Raw genomic sequence first — 20,146 nt, 5'->3', positions numbered from 1 at the left:
GTCCTCGGTTACAAGTGCCCAAAGTGAGGGCTTCGGTCCATCCCATGGGACTGAGGGGCCAACACACTGCCTCACTCAGAGTCTCGTCTCATCAGCACCGTGCTCCAGACAGACAACACCATATAGAAGATTTGATTTTTAACACTGGAGTGGTATTTAAAATTTTGTCGTGAGATGAATACATCAGAGTCATATACAGTCGCCCCCTTGAGAGGCCCCGCACAGTTCTAATGATACTGTCACTACACAGCACCTGCTCTGATTCCCTCTTCGGCCCCTTCCCTCAGTCCTGAGGCAGCATATGGACCCCACATAAACTCTCCAACGTTAGCTATTATTACTGCCATCGTGGTTATTGTTCCTCAGCTTGACGGCCTACTTTATTCCCTAGACTTGTCTCTAAATGACTCTTTTCAACTAAAAGCTGCCTCAAAAGCCAAAGGTGTGTCACCCCAGGGTATGTTCTGAGTGATGAGTGACAGCAGCCCCTTTGGAAAGAGCGTTCCACCTGCAGGGGGATCGTGTGGACACCGCGCGTGGACCTAAGCTCAGCGTGTCACCCCCGCCTGTGTCCCCTCCACCACCCGTCAGCATCCAGACCACCTGCCTTATACTGCAAGCTCCCAAACACGGAGGGTCCTGCTTCAAACACAAACACCCCCAGGTTCAAAAACCAAACCACAAGGCAGACAGGTTTAGCCAGACAGGTTTAGTGGTGACAAGGATGCTGAACTCAGAAGAGGTACCGGCAGACTAATTCACCCTCTCTGGGAGTCAGTTTCTTTAGACATCAAGTGAGGGGCTTGGACTAAAAGGCCTCGAAGATGCCTTTCTTCTTAAAAACAAACGAATAAAAAGCTGCCATGATTTGGGTGGTTATTAAAACCTTTTAGAGACTGTGAAGAGAGAGGAGCTGAATTTTCGGGATCAAGTGAAAGGTGTCAGCAAGGATCCAGGGAAAGGAGAGGAAGGACAGAGACCCGGGGTGAAGGTCAGGGGGCAGCCCCAGCCCCATGAGGAATGGGGGCAGGCAGGGCGCCCCCTCCATGCGGGCGTCTGTTTGTCTTGTTCTCAGTCTCCCTGGCCCCCCAGCCCCTGTCAGCACGGCCCCCGGTGGGAGGGTCCTTACCCATCATGTTGTTGGCTCGAGAGCAGGTGGTGCGCTTCAGGATCTCGCGTACCTAAAACAGACGACAGTTCGGCCGTGAACGTCTGGGCCACATGGTGCGTCCCCAGGCCGGGGGCAGGGATGGGCAGGCATGTGCCCAGCTCACGGACATTCCAACAAAGCATCTAACCCCCTCAGGCACACACCCCCCGTTTGCCACCCCACCCCGCAAAATAAAGAAAAGCCTATAAGTTGACTGCAGTTACAGGAGGGAAGGGGAGCCCAGACTCACATCCCTCTGGAGGGCCCAGGAGGAAGCCGGGAGGGAAGGCGAGGGGGGGCGTGCCCTCCCCACCAGCCCCGACAGTGCCCTGCCGCTGAGGGGTCCTGAGCGAGCTCCCTGCAGGTCCTGAGGGCCCGTGGGCCCCTCTGCAATGGAACTGTCTTTCAGAGGTGCTTTGGGGACCCATGAAAGTGCTTTGGCAACTAGAAAAGGGCCACCTACATCTTGGTCCTTGGTGCTATCACTTCTCTGCTTTTCCCCCAACTCCTTATCATGCCTCCCCAGTCAGAGCAGGTCCCACACATCCTCAAGACTCCAAGTGTCATAGCACATCCTGGGCACACGGCAGGCTGCTGCTTGGTGACCACTGCACATCAACAGGTCAACAGCCCCGACTGTGGGGCCTGCAGGGACCCTGTCGCTCACTCAGGAGGGCGGGGTGCTGAGAGCATCCCAGCCAAGGAAGCAGGGACCCAGGGCAGAGTAAACCTGCAGGCCAACTAGTGCCCTCCAAGGGGTCTCAAGCCTGCTCCCAGCTCCAGGAAGGAAGTCGGCGTTGGGACAGACAGCTGGGCTGCCCAGATGCCCACAGGGAAGGGGGCACAGGGAGATGCAGGCGAGGTCCTCAGACCAAAGTCCAGGGCAGAAGCAGACCCCAAGACAAAACTCAAGGCCCTTTTCTCCCCCCGTCACGGTGTGCGGTAGACTGGGAAAAGGGCAGGAGGGGAAGGAAGAAGCTTCCAGAACGAGAAAAGATGTGTTACTCCATCATCATTTACACTCCCACGTTCCAGCCACAGACCTAGAGGGAGTGGTAAATAAATAACTTCCAGCAGAATGGGGCCCAAGAATGTTTAATTCACTTATAATATAGTGCAGTATTCAACTGCAGTGATAATTAGGAACAGCATTTATATGGCAGTCTATTATTTTACAAGCACTTTGCAATTATCGGGTAATTTCCACAATGCCCTGTAACGTCCCCCCCAGTCGTGGGACCCAAGCTGTGGGGAGACTTACAGCTTGTAACAGCATCAACTAAAACAATGGGAAGTTTACACTTTTTTCTGTAGGAAGATAAAAGAAATCATATGCCCGTGTTAAATCTTCCTAGAACACTAGGCCAAGGGACCTGAGGTGTTTTCCTGCCCATCCTGCAAGCAAAGAGTCAGGGCCGTGTTTTCAGCATGACTTGGAAATGTTCTGCATCTTCCTCCAATCACCTGCCCCTTCTTACCCTTCTCATCACCCTGCTGGCTTGGAAGTCCTCTAGGTACCTAACTTTTATTCCTCATTCTGTGGAAACTTAAGTTCTTTCCTAGGGATCAATGGAAACATGCTGCCATGTTTCCACTGTGGCCTAAGTGACCAGCGTTCCTTGAGCCCCTTTTTCTCTCCCTTCTTCTGTCCATAAGCTGGATGCTCTCCAGGTGGGGAGGGGATAAATGGATCAGTGAACAGAGATGCCCTACAGCTCAGACTGGGGCCGCAGGGCCCAGGCCCTATGTAGATTTTCATTGGAATCAACCACCCTGCAAAATCCAAAACCTTGACTTCAAAAGGCAAAAAGACAGTAGAAGAATGGCTACAGTCACAAATGTTGGCTTCCTATTGAATGGGCTGGTAATTTTGTCCTTGGACAAACTGCCCAGCTCTAGCATTCCCTGTGACAGCAATGCGCAGGACTTCTTTGGGGATGAAGAAAGAAACTCAGCAGCCCAGCAATGAGCCCTCATTTGGAGGGCCTGAATTTTTTTTCAATTCATTGCATCTCAGAGCCTCAGTTTCCTCAACCGTCAAGCAAGGGGGTCACCTGACTAGCTGAAAGTCCCCCCCAGCTCTGACATTCCCTGCTTTTGTGATTCCAAGAAGGGCCTGGGTGGAGAACCATAAAGAGGAGACCCCCCTCTCAAGCCAAGAGTGAGAAGAGCTGTTGGCTATTTCGATACTGGGATTGGGAAGCTCCTGGACGCTCCTTCCAGTTGCTAGGCAACTCCAAGCAAAGGATGATGGGAGGCAACAGGGAGGGCGAGAGATGCCCTGCCAAAGGGGATTCAGGCTTCCTCTCCCCCTCCCGAGCCCACCACACCTGGTTAAGCACCTGGTTAACTGGTTTTACTTACAATGCGGCTACGGGTAGCATTATCAAAGAAGGAGTCCTTGTCCTGGATGTTGTACCTGGCGACACCAAGAAAGCAGGTCAATTCATTTCATTATCCTTGTTCTGGGACTACTGTCACCCCAGGCCCAGAGCAAACCTCTAGAAAGCAACATAGCAAGATGTGTAAGAGACACACACTCTCACAACGTTTACACTCTTTCTGACCCAGTAATTCTGAAAACTTATCATAGAAATGTATCACTGGGAAAATAAATTCAGTGGAAAAAAAAGGTCCATAAATTAAAATGTTCATTACAAACTTACTTATAACAAAGATTATGGAGCTAAGACGCAATTCCGAAACCTAAAGGATGGATTATCATACAGCCGTTGAAAATTATAATTATGAAAACTTTAGAAATACTGTAGAAAAAGTTAGACTATGATAGAAAAACATTATACTATGATAAGTTTTAAAAATGAAAGTATATAAAAAGGATTCCTGTGCACGGACAAAGACAGTAAAAAACACAACAACGGGGAACTCCCTGGCGGTCCAGTGGTTAGGACTCAGCACTGCCACTGCCGAGGGCCCAGGTTCAATCCCTGGTCAGGGATCTAAGGTCCTGCAAGCCACATGGCGCGGCTGGGGGAAAAAAAAAACAAAAAAAAAAACACAACAACAGAAAAGAGTGCAGTTTCAGGATGTTGGGGTTATAATTGTTTTTCAAATTTTCATTTAATGTTGTCACTGTTGTCACATCAATTAGATACCAAACTCCCAATTATGCAAGACCTGTGTCTGCTGTAAACTTCAAATGTTGACCTTTCACTCAAAAAAACACCTGTGTGGAATAAAGACACAGACGCAGAGAATGGACTTGAGGACACGGGGAGGGGGAAGGGGAAGCTGGGACGAAGTGAGAGAGTGGCATGAACATACATACACTACCAAATGTAAAATAGCTAGCTAGTGGGCAGCAGCCTCATAGCACAGGGAGATCAGCTCGGTGCTCTGTGACCACCTAGGGGGGTGGGATAGGGAGGGTGGGAGGGAGACGCAAGAGGGAGGAGATATGGGGATATATGTATATGTAGAGCTGATTCACTTTGTTATACAGCAGAAACTAACACACCAGTGTAAAGCAATTATACTCCAATAAAGATGTTAAAAAAAATAACACCTGTGTGACTGTCCTTAGGGCATGTGCTGGAGGGCACACAGACACCTGAACCATGCCCCCGGCCCCCTGGGAGCCCAGCCACTGGGGATGGGGGGGGGGGATGTTTCCAAGCAATTGATGCAGAGGAGAACGTGACGACATGCAGACCATTGCTATGAAAACTCAGAGGATGGAGAGCATATTCTGGCTGGGGGTGAAGAAGTGGCCTGGAAGGATCACAGAAGCTGAGTGAATGGAGCTGTGTGGGAGGTGGCAGGTCAGATGCCAGCGCCAGTGTGGAGAAAGGGCCCAAGGAAAGGGAGATGTGGAGGACGCACAGACTGCAAAAACAACAGCCGGCCAGGAGGTCAACATGCCAATCCCAGTGCAGCCACTTAAGCTTTCATGACCTTGGACAGATCCTGGACCTCGGTTTCCTCTCCATAATAGAGGGATAGTTATATCTGGACGGCCGCTTCACAATGGGAGTGTGACACTGTGATTTATAATAAATATATATTTTGGTCTTCATCCACTGTGCTCACAGCTTCCCAAGCCCTAGGAATTTTCTGAGCCATAAGAGCATCTTTTGTTATAGTATTTGGTCTCCTGTCCTCAATTCCTGAAATTGCTTCAGAGCCATAAAGGTGACAGGAGTGTCGTGCTACTCATAACAAGCCCCTTTCAACCACCAGTGAGTTTATGTTAATGAGGTGACTTTTGGAAAGCCGCTAAAGATAGGGCTGGTTGCCAGGGAAACCACCAGGAGTAGAGGGTTGGAACTTTCAGTCCTACCCGCTGATTTCCGGGGAGCAGAGTGGAACTGGAGGTTGAATCAATCACCAACGGCCAATGATTTGATCAATCACGCCTATGGAATGAAACCTCCATAAAAATCCAAAAGGATGCGCTTTGAAGAGCTTCTGGGTTGGTGAATCAAAACGCTTTCATGCTGAGCCCAAAACTCACAAGGACAGAAGCTCCTTTGTTTGGGACCTCGCCTTATGTATCTCTTCACCTGGCTGTTGATACGTATCCTTTAACATCCTTTATAATAAACCGGTAATCTAGCGAGTAAACTGGTTTCCTGAGTTCTGTGAGCCGCTCTAGCAAATTAGTCGAACGCAAGGAGGGGGTCGTGAGAACCTCTGATTCGCAGCCAGTCGGTCAGAAGCACAGGTCACAGCCTGGACTTGCTTAGGCGTCTGAAGTGCGGGGCCGTCTCGTGACCCTGAGCCCTCAGCCTGAGCGATCTGATGCTACTTCCAGGCACACAGTGTCAGAATGGAGCTGAATTGTACGGCACCCAGCTGGTGTCGGAGAGTTTCTTGATGGTGCGGGAAAACCCACACACACGTTGGAACTGGTGACCAGAATTGGTACCAGAATCGTTGAGGGGTAAGAATTCAATGAGGGAGCATATGCATGTGTACAGAATTGTTATCTAACATGGCAAAGATGGGTAGAGATGGTACCCAGTGAATGGCAGACACACAGCCCATCAATGCCATCTCCTCCAAAAGCAAAGATCCTGTATCTTTTCTTCCTTTCCAAGCCCATTCCTTTCCCTCTCTCACTCGATTCTCTTATCACTCTTGATAGTTTCTTATTTTATCATTAGCTCCTAAAACAGAATTAGTGCTTGGCTTCTGCATCTCCCACTTCCCAACTACGACTCCCCCTTCCAAAGGCTTCCCAAAAGGGCATCCCTGAGAAGAAAACTTATTCCCTCCCCTCCTCTGGGTCAGTGAGGGCACGAGCTGGCAGCTGAGAAGACAGATGTCCAGAAGCTTCATCCACCGTCTCTCTGGATTATCACAATATCTTGAAACCCTGTTAGACTGGGAACAGAGCAGAGTGGTCTCCCCGTGGAAGGTAAACAGGTATTGGACCACTTTGCTCACAGAGTCCCAAAGTTTCTGGTTGTCTGCTCCCTGATTCTCCATCCATCATGCGAAGTGACTGAAATGGCAGGTTTTCCCAGAAGCCACGGGATGAATATTCAGGAGCTATCTGCGATCATCTCGCTCAGGGACAGGGAGTGGGAAGGCAGACACAGGGAGTATTCCACCCTGAGAGCAGGCTTCCTCCCCCATCCCCCAGGCACCCGGGCACTCAGCTCATGAGCCGAGGCACCAAGTGGTGCTTGAGGTCCCTTCCCATCCCCCACACGGCCCCACCTCCAGAGTCCCAATACTCACAGGTACATTTTCTCCCTGGAGAACGGATAGGACAGGTTTTTCATCCTGTTGTTACTGTGCTCGGGCACTCGGGGCTTCAGGGGTGCGCTCAGCTTCTGCAGGATCTTGTTGAACGTCTTCGCGATGCTGCCTTCTGACTTGATCACGTACGTCTACGAAGGCAAAGCCACGGGTGTGAGAAGGAGGCCGCGTCCAACACTCAGAGGAGAAGGACTCACAGCCAGAGCTGCTGGGGGCTCAGATTCCCCCCGTAGGGGACACTCTGGGGAGAGGACGAGACTGGGGAAGCCAGCAGGAGGGTCCTGCCCTTCCTCCCCTGCTTTCACAAGGTGGTGAACCCCCTCAACTGTTTGTGCGAATGGAGGTGACCAGTGCAGGGAAGGAGGAGCGCAGTTTGAAAGGAGTCCAAACTTTCTATACATCTTTGTTATATCACCACAGAAGACCTACTGTGTGACCGTCACCATACTAAGGGCTTTACTCAAATGAGCTCCAATGCACACTGCTCCCGGCCAGCTAGATAATATTACTCTCCTGTTATGAGGAGGAAATTAAGGCTCAAAAAGGTGAGATGAGTCAACAAAGGTCACACAGATAGTAACTGGGCGACTGCTTGGATCTAACTCGTGTCAACCCAATCCCAAGTCTGCACTCTACAACCAGACCACGCCCCTACGTGACGATCCAGCATCACTTCTCTTGTGCTCTTCTTAGGAGATATCTGATAAATGAGTCTGCTTTCAAAGTACTAAGCACCTAGTGAGTACCGGCCTTGAGTAAAGCACTGCGTTAGTACCAAGATAATCACTGGTATTTATAATACCTATGGTTTTTCCTAACGTACGGAGTACATCTGCATACATTATAGCTTCTGGTCTTTCTAATTTACGGATGTTGTCATTGAGACACAGAGGTTGTACCTGTCATAGCAATGCTCTGGTGGATTAATGGCCACAAATTTTTTACACAACTTCTCGATTCAAGAGGTGGCATCTCTGTTTCCACCCCCTTAAGTCTGGGTGGGCTCTGGGGCTGCCTGACCAGTGTAGCAGAAGGGACACTATGCCAGTTCCACCCTTTAAGAAGATGGGCAGCTTCTGCCTTGGTCTTCCTTGGTCTCTTGAAGCTCTGAGCTGCCTGCAGCAAGTCTGAAGAGACATGCGGAGAGGACTCAGGGAAAGGAGGAGGTTGAGCCCAACCTTCCGCCTACCCTGCCAAGCATCAGGCGTGTGAGGGAGGCTTTCTTGGACCTTCTTGTCTAGCTCAACCCCAAGCCAAATACCACCAAGTGACCCCAGTCAACACCACGTGGAGAAGAATCACCCCGTCTAGCTCTGCTCAAGATACTGAGCAAAAATTCATAAGACAGAATAAAATGGCTGTGTCTTACTGACTAAGCTGGGGCTAATTTGTCCTGCTGCGGTAGATGACCAGAATAGGGGCCACATCCAGATCCTCCGACTTGAAAGCCGGTTGTGTTCTCTATCAAGATATCCTTAAGATGCTTAAATCTAGAGAGGCTGTAAAACATGTACAAAACACTTGTAATATCGATGGAGATAAATGCCACGAAAGACACTCAGAATGCTTTGAGGGCTCAAAGAAAGGAGACAGCACATCCAGCTGAAGAATCAGAAAAGTGCTTCCTAAGGAGAGCAGCATTTCTGTTGGGACCTGAACAGAAAGGTAACCTTCTTTTGTTTTTTTGTGCTTTAATAAAATCATGATAATCAGTGGGAAGGGGGAGAACCTCCCCAATCTAACAACTGAAACATAAGCCCAGTTTATTTATTTCTTCTGATACATTTTTCTATGCATTTTGACTTAATTTCAATCACAAAATTAACACAGTTCTAGTAAACAAAGAAACCAAAACCAGGGACTTCCCTGGCAGTCCAGTGGTTAAGTCTCCACGCTTCCACTGCAGGGGGCACGGGTTCAATCCCTGGCCAGGGAACTAAGATCCCACATGCCGTGCGGTGTGGCCAAAAAAAAAAGAAAAAAGAGACCAAAACCAAAAAGTATATTAACTAACGTTAACAGCTATCTTTCACTTCCAATCCCATCCCATCCTCCACTCCAGAGGAAATCTCCATTCACAATTTGGAGTATGTTTTATACTGACTCTCTCCATACATATTATATGTAACTGAATCCCTTTCCAAACACACCTGTGATCATACTTCACAGGTACGATCGTGTAATTCTACAATTTGCTTTTCTCGTTTAGCAATATATCCCGGGTACACGTCTTTCCAGGTCAGTCCACGTAGAACTACCTTCGTGAAGGCACCATATGACACAGTGGGCACGAGTTCTAATTTGTTAGTCACTTCCCTAGTGATGGGCATTTATTTTAGCCTCTACACGTGTTTTATCTTCTTTGATCATACTTCTATTAACCTCACCTTATACATACTTTTAATGAATAAGGCTCGAACAGATATCAGCAAAGACATTCCAAGCCAACAAAAAAAGTAAAAAAGTTCAAGCTGGATTTAAGAAGGGTTCACAGCCTGGTTCTTTGGTGCTCGGGTTCTGATGGGGGAGTCGTGACGGTTCACGGCAGAAAGGCACGCGGAGACCAGTGCATGGAGGTCCCGCTGCACGAGGCAACGGGAAGTCAGCGAAGGGTGTGAACAAGGACAACATCAGAGCTGTGAATCAAGAAATTCATCAGGCGGGGTTCTGCACAAAGAAGGAGCCAGCCTTCTGAAACGAGGGGACCGTTTACTTCTGGGAGCACAGACCATTTCTAAGCATCTCCTATGCACCTGGCTTGACGTACATCAGCACTAATCTTAAAGACGTGCCTCTAAAAACCGAGAGGGGTTAAGAATCTCAGTCAAGATCACACAGAGAGTGTCAACCAGATAATAAGTGCTGGAGCCTCGGAACCTCGTGGCAGAGCCTGCGACCTTGGCTGCTTCACTCTACTCTTCCTCTGCCACGACGTGAGTGATCATCGGGGAAAAACAGTGTGCAACTTACTCTACTGCCCCTACTGTCATAAAGCTCTTGACCCTCCTGCCATCGGTCACTTAGATGCAGAGAGCTCACCTCTGGGGCATCCTTGGGCCTGGAGGGACAGGGGCAGAAAGATGACCCCTTCACCCTGTCCCAACACATCTCATAGGTCATTTAGGGCAGGTTCCAACCGGGCACGTGTCCTGCAGCGTGTTCACCATACCCGTAACCACGCGTCTTTAAAGGGCGTGTGCGTGGCAATTCAAGTTTCAGAGCAGGAGAGAAGTTGACTGGCTCTGCATCCTAGATGCCTTGGAACGACAGACTTGGACCGACCGAGGGTGTTTCTCCTTTGTCCACTTCTCCCCATGTCCACCTCTGGTTTCCTAGTCTAAGGGGGCTTCAACTACAGCAATAACTGGCTTCCCACCTCTCTTGCTTAGGGCTGCCAGATTTAACAAATAAAAATGCAAGAAGTCCGGTTAAATGTGAATTTGAGGTAAACAATAAATTTCAACTTTTAATGAAACAATTTTTTCATTAAAAAAGACAACTGGAGGGCATACTCACGTTAAAAAATTATACTAGAGCCACAATAATTTTTTTGTATAAGTATGTCCGCTGCAGTATTTAGGACATACTTATGTTGATACTAAACAAAGTATTCATTGTTTATTTGAAGTTTGGATTTAACTAGGCATCCTGTATTTTATCTGGCAACCCTACTTTTGTCCACCTCTAATTTGGTCTCCACGCTGGAGCCAGAGTGATGTTTCTGAAGCAAAAATCTGATCATGTCACCTCCCTGCGGAGAAGTCTTCAACCATTACCCATTGCTCTTATGATGAAAACCAAAATTCTCCACACAGCCTGGGGGCCCTGTAGAAGTCTCCACCTTTTCCTTGCCCCACGGTCCCCTGCTCACGGCACCCAGCCACCAGCCTCGGGCAGTATTTTTAGTACTCTACACCCTTCGCCTTCTCCCTCCCCCTCACCAACCTCTGCTCACACTTGAGTTCTCACTCCATTGTCACTTCCTGGGGGAAGTCTTTCCTGGCTTCCAGACAAGGGCAAGTCCCATCTTCACAGCATTTCGAGGGCCCAAATGCCTCTCCTTCACAGCACTTATCACAGTTGTGATTTTATATTTATGTGAATGATTATTTGATTCATGTCCAGCCGCCCCACCAAACAATCTCCACGAAGGCAGGACACTGTCCAAACCATCCCCTATGGTTAAACAAACGAACGATAAATCTCTGGGGACCCAGCATTGATGACAGCAGTTGCTGCCACTGCAGGAGCCCAGGCTGGGGACAGAACAGTCCTCAGGTAACAGGCCCTGGTAGAAAGAAACCATGATGGAGAATAAAGCCACAGCCCAAAGCCACTGGCCGGCCGAAAGGTCTCCCGGCCTGTCCCCACCAGCTGCAAGGGCGCATGGGGTTGCCCAGTCCTGGCAGAGGCCAGGAGGGCCTGTATTCAATCCATGCGGATTAACAACCAGCACCTGCCCCAGGGCCTTGTCCTGGAAGAAGGTTAGCTGAGCACCTCCAAGCTGGTCTTGAACCTTTTCTTAGCAGTGGGTCTGGCAGAGCTCCCTACAGAATCGGTCTAAGGGGAATGGGGCCTGTGGCATGTCTTTGGAGGGACCAGGAATGGCACCAGGATAAATTCTGACTGTTCCTTGATGGGGGGAGGGGTGCTCCAAAGCCCTACAAATAGCATCATTTACCTCCAGGAAAAATGTAAACGGTGCAGAAGGCCAGAATCCCACCAGAACCGTCAAGGTGACCTCCACCCCACAGCCCTGATGGAAGCCCTACACACACACCCAGGCAGACACACGGCCCATGCCCACAGTCAAACATGGTGGGTGGCCCCGTGCACGCTACCATGGATGCTAAGCTTGGAGGACAAAGGACCTGCTTCCTGCCTCTGTGCCTTTGCACGTGTCGTACCTATTCCTGGAACTTCTCCCCTCCCTCTCCACCTGAATTACTCTCTTCCTCCTCCTCCACTGGGCTCAAGTACCAGATTTCCCAGGAAACCCTCCTTAGCCACTCGCCTGCTGTCATGCTTCCCTAGCATCCTGTGAACGAATACCTGTGTCCTAAAGTTTGCCACACTCTTCTCTAACTTGTGGTTCACGCGTCTGTCTCCCCAACAGACTGTGGGCATCTGAGGAGCAGGGAGCACGCCCTGTGTGCCTGGCACACAGGAGCAGCACACTAATGTCTACGGAGCGAATGACCTGGGTCCTGGTCCTTGCTGACGCTAATGAGCTGTGTGACTCTGGGCAAGTGGCTCTCCCTCTCAGATTCTTCATCTCTAAAGAGAGAACTGGGGAACTTCCACTTCCCACTAGGATGGAGTAACAGGGACCAGATTTACCCCACCTGAACCAACCAAAACACCCAGAGGAAAAAAAACCATGAAATAATGGTTGCTCTGGTCGGAATGTTTGTGTCTCTGCAAAATTCATATCCTGAATCCTGATGCCCAGCGTGATGTCTATTGGACGGTGGGGCCTTTGGGAGGTGATTAGGTCATGAGGGTGCTGCCCTTGTGAATGCGACGGGTGCCCTTATAAAAGAGACTCCAGAGAGCTCCCAGCCCCTTCCGCCATGTGAGGACACAGCAAGAAAGTGCCAGCTACGAACCAGGAAGGGGGCTCTCGCCCAACCATGCTGGTATCCTGGTCTCAGACTTCCAGCCTCCAGAAGAACTGTGAGAAGTAAAGTTCTGTTGTGTACAAGCCTCCCTAGTCTGTGGTATTTTGTTAGAGCAGCCCAAACAAACTAAGAAAGCAGTTTTCAAGATACTGGACATTGAGAAGTAACGAGTTCCTGAGAGACAGGAAATGAAAATGGTGACTCCTGGGATCGCTCCAGCTCACTGCCTAGAGAGAGGTCCAGGGCTGCGGGGTAGGAAGGGGAAACAGGTGGAGCCCCACACACTCCCTGGGCTGAGGAGCCTTAGCTGTAGGTCTGGGGAGACCAGGGCAACCAGAGCTCCCAGGACAGCGCAGCCAAGGGGAGAGAGCTTCGTGAAGAAGCCTGCAGACAGTCCTCCTGGAGCACTGGGCAGCGGGGTGGGAGGAAGCTACCGGACGCTGGAGAAAACCCGTCTGCAAGGGTTGGGAACAGCCCCTCTCCCCACCAGCCAGGATGGAGAGCTCACCATTCGAGGGGCATTGGGTAGGGTCCTGGGGTCCGCTCACCAGTGGGGATAATTAGCCTGAGGCCGAGCCCCGCTCCAGACCCACTTCACAAATCATAAAAGACAGAACTTGACTAAATGGCTTTGAAAGTACCATCCAAGTGTAACCTTCTTTGGCTTTAGACATTTAATGAAAAAGACACGTTCATTCTCAGCACAGACACGTCTGGGCGCCTCCTGGGTGCCAGGCGCTGAGCCTGGGGGTTGACTGGTTGATTGTGGCAGAAGCTGAAGAAGCACGGCGATGAGGAGGACCCCTCCCCACACGGGATGCTCACCCTGGAGTCCCACGGGCTCCACGTCACCAGGGTCCAGAAGACTCGGCAAGCCCGGCCCACCCGGCAGCGTCAGCCTCGCTGTGCTACAGACAGGGAGACTGAGGCTCAGAGGGGCAGGGGACTGCCAGCGTCAGGGGTGAGACCAGGCCTCGGAACCCAGGTCTCCTGACTCCCCTATCCAGGCTCTCTTCCTAAACCTCGGATCGTTGCAAGGGCTGCGTGGTGCCCGAGCAGGCAGAAGGCCGGAGCTCCCTCTCCGCCCCCACCAAGCCCAGCAGCCCGGCTCTTCCCCCGTGTTCCACAGGGTCCACGAAAGGCACCCCGATCCTCTTTAGTATTGTTAATACAATCAGCAGCAGCATCGTTATTACTGTTATTCTTGGACAGTGGAGAATGAGGAACATCCTCAGAAATGGCGAGACACATGTTCACCAGCTGTTCCCCATTACGCCCTCCCCGGGTACACGATATGCCTTTCATGTGCTTAAAATCATAAATAATTTTTAAAGTATGTTGTTCTTATTTTTTATTCCAGGGCTCAAATGTGGTTCTCATAAAAGTCCGCTTTGGCCTCATTGTCACAAGCTAAGAGGTTTACTGAAAGGCCTTCTTTTCTTCTTTCTTCCTCCGTCTCCCTCAGCCTCTCCCCTCCAGAGGGGCACGGCAGTGCGGTCTCAGGGCTTATTTGTTTCCTTCCTGCATTGGAATCATGTTCCTTCCCAGGGTGCAAGGCACTGAGGCTGCAGTGATTGTCTATCATGGACAGATACAGGCTGCTGTCCCCATTTTACAGGTAAAGAAACAGGCACAGGAAGTTTTACTAGCATACCCGATGTCACTCAAACACTAGGAGATCCAATGACCCCCCCAAAGATCAAGGGAAGGGAATAACCATATGAGATCTAAATAAAATAATCTTGATTATCCGTGAGTCCCTCATCTGCAGTGATCTAAGAGGGCCTCTTTCTGCAACTCGTAGGAAAAGTCAGCAGGAAAAGCAGCAACCGGGCGTAAAGGTGGAGAGCAAGCCCAGCTGTGAGCATGTGTGTCTGCTTACACCCCACGGCCCAACAGACACTAAGCCAGACTGCCTTCCCCATTCAACGTTTCTGTGCTTTCCTCTGCACCTCTGGTCACTGGGCAACTGAGGGTTGACTGAGCTGAAGATGATCACCTGCTCACCTTTCATTTCAAAAGGCTCAGACACACAGGGAAGCCAAACAGTGTGGAAGGTGCCTCTGCAAGCTGGACCGGGGTGGACGCCTCCGGACTAAAGAGGTTATGAGGAAGAGAAGCTAAAGATGCAGCAGAATAGGTCCGCTGTTCTTATGCCCCGTTGGCGCCCGACAGGACAGGCAGAGGGAGGGATGCGCGCAGACATGCACGCACCGAACCCGGATCTGAGGAGTTCCGTGCACAAGCCCTGTTACCCACGCGAGCGAATGTTAAACCACCCACCAATCCAAATGCAGGCAGCACCAGGAGCCACTAAGCTCAGCTGCAAACTGGAGCCCAAAGGAGCCTCTGTGGGCGCACCAAGAACAGGAGCTCCTCAGTCCCTCCATCCCCACCGGTGCCTACGGGTCAATTTCCCATCCGCGGCCACGCCGAACGCAGCCAGTGACATATTCACAAAATGCACATTCTCTGAGGTCTAACTCTGCATTCACTTACGGTTTTTAATTCTGTTTCAGTATGTCCTCTACACATGAATGAATGTTTGCTGACTTTTAAAATGTGGGAGAAACTCCAAACTACTTACATGGCTGACAAGCGCCTTCAGAGCCATGCCTCCTGCCTCCTTCCACAGGCCCAGCCGCCACCCCACCCCACCCCCTCGCCCGCAGTCTCCACGCTGCACGCACACTGGCCTCGCCTCCTCCCACTTCCCCGCACAGGCCCGGGTTTTCTTACCTTGGGGCTGGAAGACATGCCTTTCCCTCGCCTAGGAAGGTTCTCACCTGCCCCCCCAGCTGGTAAACTCCTACCCAGCCCTCTGGTCTCAGTTCAAATGGCCCCTTCTTGCACCCTGGCCCCCATCAAAATTGGTCTCCTCTGGTTGGCTCTTTGTCTGTCCTGCTCTTTTTCTTCTATTGGTGCCTCCAAGCTCATCGACAGCTACTTGACTTCTGAATCCTCCCCACGCCGAAGCCACATGGGGCCAGGACCAGTTGTAGTCACCACTGCATCACCTGCCATCAGCAGAGTATCTCAGACACAGTGATACTCAGTAACTATTCACTGGGTGGGTGGATGGATGGATGGATGGGTGGGTGGATGAAAAATGTGACCTTTCAAAGGGCTAGGACCCTTTATACACAGTCATTCCGGGTACAATTGGACTCTTCCTAAATGCTTTTGGTAACTGAAGGGGCTACTGAGGACCCAGATCAGGGACGGCCGCGATGGTACATGTACCATGGTGCTATCTCCCCCGACCTTACAGACAGCCCTGAGGGATCACAGCACTCCTTCCAATGCCCTTGGATGGAGCCTCAGAACCCATCTCAGCATCACTCTCCAGTAAGCCACCACCAATGGATCAGGCCTGGTACGTGTGATCCATTTGTTCATTCATTAACAAATACTGATTTAGTGCTTGCTCTGTACCAGGCCCTGTTCTAGGTGCTGCCGACAGGGTGAAACCCCCCTGCCCTCCTGGAGCTTCCAGTGTAGTGCAGATGGGGATAATAAAACAAAGATACAAATATGCTACTCAGTATCCAGCAGCGCTGAGTGTTAGAAAGAAAAAAACAAGAGAAGGAGGACGGAGAGAGACAGAGGTCCGCTTCACATAGGGCGGTCGGGGATGTCTGTCCGGGCAGAGACCCCGCTGAGGTGGGAGTGCACGTCCTGCGGTATCTGGAGGTCCGCAGGCAGAGGGAAGGGCAAGCAAAAGGCCCTGAGAGGGAAACAGGCTTGGTATTTTGGAGGATCGGTGTGCTTGGGGCGGAGTGCCAAAGTGGGCAGTGGTGGGCAGTTCCTTTCTGTGTCAGAGGTGACAGACACGGCATCCATTCAGAGGCCCTGCGGAGACACTGTCATTCCCGGCCCCTGTCCGACCAGTAGCCCTTTAACATCCACGGCCGGGATCACAGGACACGCTCGGGTTCCGGCCTGTCCCCACACAGGACAGCTCTGGTCCATGGTGGCACGCTGGCTGCACCCGTTCCCATTCTTGGGGCTCTGATTCATTGCAAGCTGGTAAACGCTCACCAACCACCTGGGTGTGGAGGGTCGAGCGGCTGATTTGCAACCTTCACTGATTTCCATGGTATAAATACGCCCAGCGTGGCCAATTTCAATCATCAATGGTGCAAAGACCAGCTTGCCAAGTTTCTGAAAACTGTGAGCTCCAGGTGCCAGAAGCTGCCCGCCTCCTCCTCCTTCTCTCCCTCTCTCCTCCCGCAGGCCCCCCCCCAATCCACCCACAGGGGCAGCCACGGCCCAGCGAGGCCGCCCACTCCCACATCTCCTATTGAGGAGCCCAGTTACTCAGCAGTCCCGGCTTACTACTGCTGTCCTGGCGTGATTATTAGTAGCTCTCTCACCCTCAGAAGGGCCCGACATTGGATGACAAATTCTATCCACTGCCCTCTGCTCTCAGCGCCACCGGCACAGGGTCCAGGGTCCAGGTCCCAGCCAGCCCATCTGACAGGAGCTGCCCCAGTTCAGCTGGACATGACTTGAGGCTTTCAAAAAGAAAAGTACCACTTCTCTTTCAATGTTTTTCAATCAGGAGCCTAAAAACAAGTTAATTTAAAAAATTCAAGTTCATTTCCCATTACACGTTTTCCTATTTTGGGCATCACTGTCTGTGAGCCCTGAGTCAGGCCTGTCTGCTAACAGCCCGTGGCCTGCGGTCTTGCCAGGCCTGAGTGCATGTCCGGAAGTTGGCCAGGAGCCATCTCAGGTTCTGCAGAGAAACAACGGCATGGAGGTGGCACCGATTAATTTTTTTTCTGAATTTTGAAGATGAGAAGCATTACAGAAAACAAAATACTATAAGTCAAAGTGTTCTGCACTCTTTCCAGCCTATTTAAATGGCAATCAAAGAGTAGGCACCAAAAAGCCCATAAAGATATCAAGTATAAACCCGACCCTCTCGGCTGCATCGCCATTAAGAACAAATGCTTGGGGAGAGGCAGTGACAGCAAGGGGAGGTCCCGCCCACAACTGACCAGTGTGAACAGCTACAGCTCTGGTTCACTCCAGCCTAGGATTATTGCAGAGTACATTCTACAGATCACTGGTTCCCCAAGATATTAACAGGCATTCAGCAGGAAAAGGGCTGAACAAAGTTGAACCATTTCCTTTACTGCAGGGTTTTTAGAACTTTTAATTGGTCAAATAAATTTTAATATTTAGTGTTTCTACAGTTTGTCAGACCATGAAAATTTTTTTAAACAAAAGGCTATCATTCTACAGTAATACACTTTGAGACCATGCCACCTCCAGCCCAGGTAGAGATTCTTCACTAAAGTGAGAGGGTAGGAGCATGGCTTTGGAGTCAGACAAAATGAGTTTGAGTCCTCGATCTACCTCCTTGAAGCTGTGTGACCTCAGATAAGTTTACTAAACTCTCTGAGCCTCAGTTTCCTCATCTATAAAATGGGGCTAAAGCTAGTACCTACTTCACACTGTTGTTGTGAGGATAAAAACAAATAATGCACGTAAGGTTCTTACCAAAGCACACAGCACATAGGAAGCATTAGCTATATTTAAAACTCAATTCATTTAATTATCTATTTATCAACTTATATCTATGGTTACAAGATTTTTCATTTTCAGATATTTTGTTCCGATTGATCGCTGATTGATCATCGAGAGTGGTTTTATGAACCTTTCTCCTCAAAGTCAAAGGTAAGAATTATGAAATGTTTCAAGCTTTAAAACATGCTAACATCCTTATTTACAGATACCTCTTACCAAGGCAGAAGTTTTCACTTAAACCAACAATCATCCTTAGAAACAGAACTATAAATGGAAAAACAGTTGTTGAAGTGAATAAGCAGCTCTTCTTAGCCACAATGAGTGTCCTTCCACAATCCGTGCTGAATTGAGCCTCGCCTAGACTCTCCAATCTCATCAAAGCAGGACGGAATGTGAGACATCCAAGGAGATGTAGAAGGACGCTTGTACAAAGACTCCTCTAAACACCCTTAAAACCCAGCATCAAGAAGTGAGCAAGCCTATTTCAAGCAATCTTAGAAGATGCAAAGTGGATTCTTGGGATGCAGAGCAAGCCAACAAGCCTATCAGAGAACCAGGTCTAGGACTGTCTACTTATTGTTCTCCTGCCCAGAGGAACACTGTAATAGTTTCCTACGGCTGCCGTAACAAACTGCCACAAACTGGGTGGCCTGAAGCAATAGAAGTTTACTTTCTCACAGTCGTGAAAGCCACAAGTCTGAAATCAAGATTTCAGCAGGGCTATGTTCCCTCCAAAGGCTCTAAGGGAAAAGGGCTCCTTGCCTCTTCCAGCCTTTGATGGCCCCAGGCATTCCTCGGCTCAGGGCCGCATCGCTCCAGTCTCTGCCTCTGTCTTCACATGGCCTTCTCCCCCGTATCTGTGTGTCTCAAATCTCTTTCTCTTATAACGACACCTGTCACTGGAATCGAGTCCCCCCACTAAGTCCAGGATGATCTCTTCTCGAGATCCTTAACTAATTATATCTGCAAAGACCCTTTTTCCAAATAAGATCAAATTCACAAATTCCAGGCTTAGGACTGTGACATGTCTTTTTTGGACACCACTACTCAACCCACTACAAAGAGGATTATAGACCTTAAAAGTACAAGCCTTGCGCTTCCCTAGTGGCACAGTGGTTAAAAATCCGCCTGCCAATGCAGGGGACACAGGTTCAAGCCCTGGTCCAGGAAGATCCCACATGCCGCAGAGCAACTAAGCCCGTGTGCCACAACTACTGAGCCTGTGCTCTAGAGCCTGTGAGCCACAACTACTGAGCCCTCGTGCCACAACTACTGAAGCCCATGCGCCTAGAGCCCGTGCTCTGCAACAAGAGAAGCCACCGCAATGAGAAGCCCATGCACCGGAAAGAAGAGTAGCCCCCTCTCACTGCAACTAGAGAAAGCCCGCGTGCAGCAATGAAGACCCAACACAGCCAAAATAAAATAAAATAAAATAAAGTACAAGCCTTGACATGGCTAATTTCACGTGTCAGCTTGACTGGGCCACAGGGATGCCTAGACATTGGGTTGAACATTCTTTCGGGGGTGTCTTTGAGGGTGTTTTCAGATGAGATTAACATCTGAATGGGTAGAATGAATGAAAAAGACGGCCCTCAGCAATGTGGGTGGGCCTCGTCCAATCGGTTGAAGACATGAACAGAATAAAAAGCCTGACCTTCCTGCAAGTAAGAGGGGACTCCTTCTGCCTGCTGACCTGGACATCAGCCTTTCCCTGCCTTCAGATTCAAACTGAAACATCGGCTCTTCTTGGGCGCGAGCCTACTGGCATTTGGACTGGAACTTACACCGTCAGCTCTCCTGGGGCTCCACCTTTGCCAGCAGCAGACCATGGGACCTCCCAGCCTGCATACTCTCCTGGGCCAATTCCTCACAATAAATATATATATATATCTAAAATATATGTACATACACATATCCTGTTAGTTCTGTTTCTCTAGAGAAACCTTACTAATCCAAGCCTCACATCTGGATAACTGAGAAGGCAGAGGTGCTCGGGTCCTGGTCTGGCTGAGTGGCCCCTGAAGCTGGGTGGGCACCAGAATCTGGGGGAGGGTCTGCCCGTGCAACTTTTGCAAAAGTCATGGTTACCAGATCAGAATGTCTAGAAAGC

At 50.1% G+C, this 20,146-nt stretch overlaps 1 protein-coding gene across 1 annotated transcript in view; it reads right to left on the bottom strand.

The window, feature by feature from the left end:
* Nucleotides 1–20,146, bottom strand: part of ANO2 (anoctamin 2) — a 347,350-nt gene that overhangs the window by 243,543 nt on the left and 83,661 nt on the right. Inside the window, exons 5-7 of the mRNA XM_061206693.1 lie at nt 6,857–7,008; nt 3,515–3,569; nt 1,130–1,181 (exon numbers count right to left, since the gene is read on the bottom strand). Of these exons, the coding sequence (XP_061062676.1) occupies nt 1,130–1,181; nt 3,515–3,569; nt 6,857–7,008 (259 nt within the window). The remainder of the gene's footprint in view (nt 1–1,129; nt 1,182–3,514; nt 3,570–6,856; nt 7,009–20,146) is intronic.

Source organism: Eubalaena glacialis, chromosome 11, assembly GCF_028564815.1.
Source record: "Eubalaena glacialis isolate mEubGla1 chromosome 11, mEubGla1.1.hap2.+ XY, whole genome shotgun sequence".
NCBI classification, from domain to species: domain Eukaryota; kingdom Metazoa; phylum Chordata; class Mammalia; order Artiodactyla; family Balaenidae; genus Eubalaena; species Eubalaena glacialis.
Note: the sequence above shows the minus strand (reverse complement) of the source record. Positions and strands in the feature narration are given on the sequence as shown.